The sequence below is a fragment of the Macrobrachium nipponense genome, chromosome 3 (genome assembly GCF_015104395.2).
Source record: "Macrobrachium nipponense isolate FS-2020 chromosome 3, ASM1510439v2, whole genome shotgun sequence".
NCBI lineage: Eukaryota > Metazoa > Arthropoda > Malacostraca > Decapoda > Palaemonidae > Macrobrachium > Macrobrachium nipponense.
The window spans coordinates 49,018,989-49,027,664 of record NC_087202.1 but is presented as its reverse complement, the minus strand read 5'-3'; the positions used below and the strand labels follow the sequence as shown (position 1 = coordinate 49,027,664).

The window sequence follows — 8,676 nt, the reverse complement described above, 5'->3', positions numbered from 1 at the left end:
CTGTGGCTTTTAATTCTCAGTAATAATAATAATAATAATAATTGTACCTCATCTCAAGTTCCTGTATCATTTGCTTTACGGAATCTGGTTGGACACATTTATAAATTGAGCTTGAGATCATCTTCACTGCCTATACTCTGTTTTTTTCCATCTGTCTATCCGCCTGTGGTGGTCGCGCATGGTAACACCGCGTCCCGGGCTTTAGATAGTTACGCTATGTGTAAGTTTAGGTAAATAAAAGGATATCTGGGTGTACATTTGTAACTGAAAAGTGTTTTAATAATTTACTGTATGCGAATTATACCGAAATAGGATATTGATATTATTGTTGAATGTAAGCTGAATGTAACTATCTAAAGCCAGGGACGCAGTGTTACCATACGAAAACACCACACACGGGTGGACAGATGGAAAAAACGAGTATGGTGGTGGCTTTGATGTCCTCACAATCACAAGGACTCATCAAACAGGTTGGAAGAGCAAATGAAAACACCAAATCAGTCATCGAAAAATTTAATATCCACTGATCCTTCAGTACAAAACAATGCTAAGATATAATTCTAATTTTGGCTGTTGTAATTTTGTGCTATGAGATTCCAGTGTAGAAGTGGGTGAGTGCGAGCGCGTTCCCTTCCAACGATGAGCATCTTTTGGGAACTGCAGAAGGAGCTGTATATTCCCTCCTCAGCCAAATATCTATGCGCAGCACTGGCATCCACTGGCGCAAATCCCCGGCCTCCGTTTCGAGCTGAGGCATTGGCTCGAGGTGATACAGGTGTACAAGTTGTTGAGCCCACACTTAGTTGCTGTGCATTCTGGATAGCAGAGGAATGGAAGAATGAATAGCTTTATTTTGTTTAGTACGGAGAGCTTTTTTAATATGAACCGCAACCGGTTGACTCTGAAGTTCGTGATTTCCGAGAGTTATCTGTATGTGTGTGTGTGTGTGTGTGTTTGCAAAAGGAAATATATTATATTACATCCAAAAGAGGGAAGTGAATTACTCACAAACTTTTACAAACGGCTGTTTATTCATAAAATAAATAATATCTTGACCTCAATTTCGAAGAAGGACCAACGTAACCTATTTTACATATCTACAGTCTCCTTTTATCTCGTGATTAACAGAGAACCAAAACCAACGTATCAGAATTAAATTTAGGAAGAGGTAACACCAACTCACCTGTCTTAGGAACGCAACACTTGTACCAGAAAAGGTGCAAGTGGCCGAAATGTAATGGTTTATTCAAGTGTCATTCTTGATTCCAGTGGTTTCTTTAATCAAAATATTAGAAAATATTTGACTTGGATTACAGAAAGTATACACACACACACACACACACACACACACACACACACACACACACACACATATATATATATATATATATATATATATATATATATATATATATATATATTATTCGTATACATGTGTATATATACGCACATACGTACTATATCGTGTGCGTACTGTACATACGCGTTGGTAAGTATACTTGTAACTTTTCACATGCCGAGAGAATTAATGTCATGTGTTAGTGTAGGTGTCTTATCGAAATAACTGTCAGTTGTTGTTCTTTGCATGAAATCTTGAAATATTTTTACAATTCACAAGCAAAACGTAATGTTAAATATTCTAGAACCAGACTTACTATGAAACAGTGTGGGTATGATGTTCGTGCGAATTATAAACACATGAAACTGCCAATGATGCCAGAATTAGTTGTTGGAATATGGAGTGGCACGTCGTAGATTTAGTAAAAATAATTCTTTGCTAGTGAAAAGTGAAAGGCAATCACCGTAGATTTACTAGGTTTGCTGATCTATGCCAATCGATTCAGGAAAATTTGACGGAACACCAAGAAAAATAATTTGATAAAATCTTTTATCATTAAAATTTTTATTATGAAATAAATTATATTATTCATACCAACCAACCCAAATCTTAAACAATTATAAAAATATCCATCATTATATAAATTACATGTAGGCTTTATATAATGTGTTATATATATATATATATATAATAGTATATATATATATATATATATATAATATATATATACATCTATATATATATATATATATATATATACATACTATATATATATATATCTATAAATATTATACATATATATCTATATCTATATATATATATATATATATATATATATATATATATATATATATATAGAGAGAGAGAGAGAGAGAGAGAGAGAGAGAGAGAGAGAGAGAGAGTGTTGATGAAATTGAAAGAAAGTTATGGGCGAGTTGACAGAAATGATACTATCTATGTACATAAAGGTGAATGTATGTGTGTGTATATATAAGCCAAAAGACATCATCCTCTTACTTTTTAAGGCCCTGCAACATTTGCAGTTCCTTCCTGGACAGGTTCCGATATGTTCCTCTGTCGAGCTGCAGGTACCTTTGCAAGTGCCGCTGCCTCCCGTCCCACAGGTTCCGCTACAAGCTACGGCAAAATGGGTAACATATCAGCGATTTGAAAGAACTTGCCATATCTGTCAAGCATCAGTAGAGCAGCAGACAGAAAGGACCTGTCAAGTTGTAGACCGTGCAGCAAAATGTAAGCGCTTGTCATATCTGTCAGTTATATAAACAGAGCGACAATGGTAAGAACTTTTCATATTTGCCAAATATAGACGAAGCAACAAATACTAAGACCCTGTCACATCTTTTGAGTATAAACAGAGTCGGATACAAAAGATTAAGAAGTAATAAGAACTTGTCATATCTGTCAAATATAAACAGAGCAACAAATGATGAGAACTTGTCATAATTGTTAGATAAAAAGTTGGGATAAGAATGCAGTTAGCAGGCGCTACGACACCATCAGACAAATAATATTGACATCATAGATAAGATAGACTTTGCCATGAACTACAGGACAAAAAGGGAAGAAATGGTCAAAGATTGCCATAAATGAAGGAGGAGATGTTAACAGAGAAATAGACAAAAATGGTTACACAATAGAGAAATTGCTAAGAAAAAGGAAATAATTCCAGGAGGTTGTTTTTGACAAATTATCTGCGATTATCATTCTGTTATACAAGGAATTTGAAATATAGACTTCATGAAGTACCTACTTGAGAGACCTAATAATTATAACTTGGTAAATGTCTATGAAAATAAGAATTTCGATTGATTTCAGTCTTTTGAGAGAAATAAGAATTTATTTTGCTAGACAATGAAACTTTAAGGGCCGTGAAGAACAACATCACTGAATTTAAGGACTTTTCTATTATCATTTCCATTACCCAAAACAAACAGCGTTCATCGTGACCAAACGTGGGGGCCCGCACGTAGGGGCAAGGGGGGCGGTGCTCCCCTTGAAATCCTGGAAAAATTTTATATAATATGTATATATATATATATATATATATATATATATATATATATATATATATATATATATACGTATTCATTAACGAAATGCAGGCGCTGATACTATTTTTGGATTTAACCTGCCAGTTCAAAGGGTCAAAAGTGTTTGTCGGCTTGGTACCTATCCTTGTATGCATTAAGATTTGTCCCCCCGACCCCCCTTGAAAATTGCAAAGGGCGCCCATTGGAATAAAACCTGTTAGGATGAGTCTCATAGCAACACATATGGTTGATATCCGTCACGATTTAATCAATTATTTCTGAAGATATGAGCATAAAAATCTTTTCGGAAAGTTCCACGTCACAATGTTACCGAAAAGGACAGAAAAATTCTCTCTCCGCAGAATTAACCTTTAAATGTAATCAGAGCTTCCATAGTTCCCAAATTTGATTGAAATTCACGAAAACCTTTTTTATTAAGATAACTCGCGCACAGGACAGGTTAACTACAGATTCTGGCGGATGTGAATTCATTTTAGTTTACGAATCGTAGAAGCAAATGAAAGCGAAAATGCAGGAACGAAGTGAAAATTGCGATATATATATATATATATATATATATATATATATATATATATATATATATATATATATATATAGTATCATATATATATAGTGTGTATATAATTATAGTGTGTGTATACTATCTGTATGCATCTATATATTTAAGAACCTTTTATGATCTTCACTATTTGTTAACATTTCTCATCTGTTAATTCCGTTTGTCTCTTTCGGCACACACTCTAGAATTCTATATAATAAAAATAATAATAATAATAACAATAATAATAATAATTTATGTAATAAAAAATCCCCAATTATATAGTAAACTGTGTAAAATACAGTTTACTATATAATTGTGGATTTTTATTACACAGACTGTTTATTAGGAGATTATGAATTTCTTAGCAATAGGAAAAATCACAATGGTGGTAATGTCAACCATGTCTCTACAGAATAAGAGTGGCATGACGGAATACTCACGAACACAGCAAAAGCACAGAAATCCGCAGAGCGAATCATCCACCTCCTTGCAGCTGACGGCCCAAGGACTCAGATCCCCTCGGCACGTTCCTTTCTTGATGTCGGTGCAATATTTGTCGGTGCAGAGCTCACCAATTCTGGCACCAGCCTTCGTTCCATTCCCAGCTGATATGTTGGCACCAGCCTTCGTTCCATTCCCAGCTGATATGTTGGCAACAGCCTTCGTTCCATTCCCAGCTGATATGTTGGCAACAGCCTTCGTTCCATTCCCAGCTGATATGTTGGCAACAGCCTTCGTTCCATTCCCAGCTGATATGTCGGCGGCGCCCTGTGCACGATAGTTCAGGGATGGCACCGTGGGAAATTATGAAGTGTGTAAGTGTGATTGCTTTTAACTTCGGCGTCAGAAGCAGAAGAAAGGTATGTATGTATATAAGTGTGTGTGTGTTGTGAATATATATATATATATATATATATATATATATATATATATATATATATATATATGTGTGTGTGTGTGTGTGTGTGTGTCTATATACGAAAATATATGAGGGAATTAGATGTGTATGTTTATAATGCATGATATCAGATTCTAAAAATGATAAAGTTATGTTTTCCCAATACCAAAAATAATATAGATATACGTATATATATATGTATATATCTATATATATATATATATATATATATATATATATATATAAAGATATATATATATATATATATATATATATATATATATATATATATATATATTACATTTGGGGTATTGTGAAAACCGAACTTTGGGATTATTTTAGAATCTGTGATCCTATCTCATATCATATAAACATACACATCTAATTCTCTCTCGTCATGTACTCGGTATATTTTGTTGAGAGATTATATATATATATATATATATATATATATATATATATATATATATATATATATATATATATATATATATATATATATACACGTATATGAATGATCACGAATTCTTCAATAATAATGTAATTCCTCTTACATGTGAACAAAATTTTTGGTACTGTTGCTTACTAAGTGACAAATTATTCGGGTCCGTAATTAACGAGTCATAAAGTATTATAGACATTTGCAAACCATATTCTTCACTAATTTACGAGGTCATGAAGTATTGGCACTCGCCAATTGACTAACTATATGGAACTGTCATCAACCAATTAACTCATTAAGCACAAGTGGAAGGGAATAAGCCTACCTGTACTGGCACCGCCAATTCGGTCAGGAACAAACCGAGGAAGAGTAGTGACGCAATAAGAGAGTTCCGGAGCATCTTGAAAATTTTTCTGAAAAGAGAGAGAGATATATGTATATAAAAATATTAGAATGAATATTTGAATGATGACAGAAATAAAGTTTTGAATTCTCTACCAGCTGACGTTTTCCCCGCCCTTATCAGGCGGACTCGACTTTGATGAAGTGTGTGAATTGAAGTGCCCAGGTGGAATAGGATGGTCAATTCATCGTAATATCAGCGAACAAGTCGAAAAGTTATATAATAATAATAATAATAATAATAATAATAATAATAATAATAATAATAATAATAATAATAATAATAATAATAATAATACTGGAGAAACAAATCCACAGTTATAAACGTCCTTATATTTAAAGATAAAGCTATATAGATAACTTTCGGGAATCTGTTCGATTCCCGTTTTCAGTCGAACAGATTCCCGAAAGCTATCCGTCAATATTTGGCTTTAGATATAATGGCATGTGCATGACTGGTTTCTCCATTTTAAGATCCATGCTAGTGTGAGTAATTTTGATTCGTGATAATAATTTTGTCCCGTAATGCGTCAGTGAAACCACACTATATACAAAACGTAAATGCCATAAAATAATGTAAATTGAATGCTAGAACAGGTAAGTTCATTATAAACTGATATGTAAAATTTCGTGTCCACTGCAGATTGAAGACTGCCCGCAAAAGTAATCGTTTGCTGCCAAAGCTTTCGCGTGTAATCAGAGCATTTAATGGCCACACTAATCTAGGCGCCTGCACTTGAAAATTTGTCAGGCGTGACCATGAAATTGATAAATGAAATAGGAATGACTTTAAACTTTTAAACGATGGCGATTTATCCCAAATAATGCAACATTATTACTATTCTTATTATTATTTTTTTTTTTGGGGGGGTGTGGTCTATCACAGTCCTCCAATTCGACTTGGTGGTATTTACAGTGTGGGGTTCCTGGTTGCATCCTGCCTCCTTGGGAGTCCATCACTTTTCTTACTATATGTGCCGTTTCTAGGATCACACTCTTCTGCATGAGTCCTGGAGCTGCTTCAACCTCTAGTTTTTCTAGATTCCTTTTCAGGGATCTTGGGAGGGTGCCTAGTGTTCCTATGATTAAGGATACAATTTCCACTGGCATATCCCATATCCTTCTTACTTCTATTTTCAGGTCTTGATACTTATCCGGATTTTTTTTTCCCTCTCTTTCTCTTCAAACTCTGGTGTCCCATGGTATTTCGACATCAATGAGTGATACTTTCTTCTTGATTTTGTCAATCAACGTCACGTCTGGTCTATTTGCACGTATCACCCTATCTGTTCTGATACCATGGTCCCAGAGGATCTTTGCCTGATCGTTTTCTATCACTCCTTCAGGTTGGTGCTCGTACCACTTATTACTGCAAGGTAGCTAATGTTTCTTGCACAGGCTCCAGTGGAGGGCTTTTGCCACTGAATCATGCCTCTTTTTGTACTGGTTCTGTGCAAGTGCCGGACATTCGCTTGTTATGTGGTTTATGGTTTCATTTTTCGTATTGCACTTCCTACATATGGAAGAGATGTTATTTCCACCTATCGTTCTTTGAACATATCTGGTTCTTAGGGCCTGCTCTTGTGCCGCTGTTATCATTCCTTCAGTTTCCTTCTTGAGCTCTCCCCTCTGTAGTCATTGCCATGTGTCATCACTGGCTAGTTCTTTAGTGTGTCTCATGTATTGTCCGTGCATTGGTTTGTTGTGCCAGTCCTCAGTTCTGTTCGTCATTCTCCTGTCTCTGTATATTTCTGGATCTTCTTCTACTTTTATCAGTCCTTCTTCCCATGCACTCTTGAGCCACTCGTCTTCAATGGTTTTCAGATATTGCCCCAGTGCCCTGTTCTCGATGTTGGCGCAGTCCTCTATACTTAGTAGTCCTCTCCCTCCTTCCTTTCGTGTTATGTATAGTCTGTCCGTATTTGCTCTTGGGTGTAGTGCTTTGTGTATTGTCATATGTTTCCTAGTTTTCTGGTCTACGCCTTCGTCCATTCCAATATTCCTGCGCTGTATCTGACTACTGGTACTGCCCATGTGTTTATGACTTATTATTATTATTACTATTATTATTATTATTATTATTATTATTATTATTATTATTATTATTATTATTATTATTATTGTTGTTGTTGTTGTTGTTGTTGTTGTTCAGGGGCCATTGACTTGAAATATAAGCTTCCAAAGTGTACGGTGTTCATATGAAAGAAATACAGAAAGAAGAGATCAGTTATTGGGAGAAAATTAATGAACAAAATAATCAATAATGTAAGTAAATTATGAAATAGAAGGAGAATGAGTGAGGTGTCGTGAGAGAAGCTCCAGCAAAAATGCGCTATACTCCACTTCTTAGTATGGGAATTAACGTGAACTGTAGTGCTTCTCATTTCACTACGACATATAGAAGAGTTGGGCAATCCTACTAAAGTCAGTGTATCGATGGATTCAGCTCGCGACATTTCGAACGTGTGTCAGTTATTCTGAACAGAGTCCAAAGAAGCACACAGACAGAGTATCTGCGTCGTATTTCTCACCTATTTCAGTTGAGTTACGGGAAGCAAACCGAAGCTAAGGCTGAGCTCTATCAAGTTCAGTGATCAGGAGCAGATCTCGAAGTCGCCTTCACCAAGACACCTTTCGACGAGGAGTGTGCTTTCTGGTCAGAGGCACATTTGTTATAAATCTCTATCTACCCTTGTCACCCCCAATGCACCCACTCACCACCCCCTCTCTCCCTCGCCCCTTATTTCTGATTCACCCGGATCTCGCCCCTCACCCCCCATCTCCCCTCCTCTCGTGGTATTCCTTGTAGACAGGTGTAAGGTTCGTTACATTGTTCTACTTACGAGTGTGAGTTATTATTAGAGAAAATGTGTCATCATATGAAACAGGTAAATAGAGCGCAGTCAACTTGCTAAATGCAAATTCTATTTGTGGAATAAGAGGAAAAAGCAGATCCAGGAGACACGAAATACTGAGACTGAC

General features: G+C 35.5%; 1 protein-coding gene across 1 annotated transcript; it reads right to left on the bottom strand.

Annotated features, from left to right (window-relative positions):
- Positions 1-497: 497 nt before the first annotated feature.
- On the bottom strand, positions 498-8,348 carry LOC135221747 (keratin-associated protein 5-7-like). The gene is made up of 5 exons (XM_064259553.1): positions 8,226-8,348; positions 5,618-5,705; positions 4,393-4,720; positions 2,357-2,476; positions 498-815 (listed from the first exon to the last, which is right to left on the bottom strand). Exons 2-5 carry the CDS (start codon positions 5,690-5,692, stop codon positions 697-699), a joined length of 642 nt encoding a protein of 213 aa, XP_064115623.1. The 5' UTR covers positions 5,693-5,705; positions 8,226-8,348; the 3' UTR covers positions 498-696.
- Between the last annotated feature and the right edge of the window lie 328 nt (positions 8,349-8,676).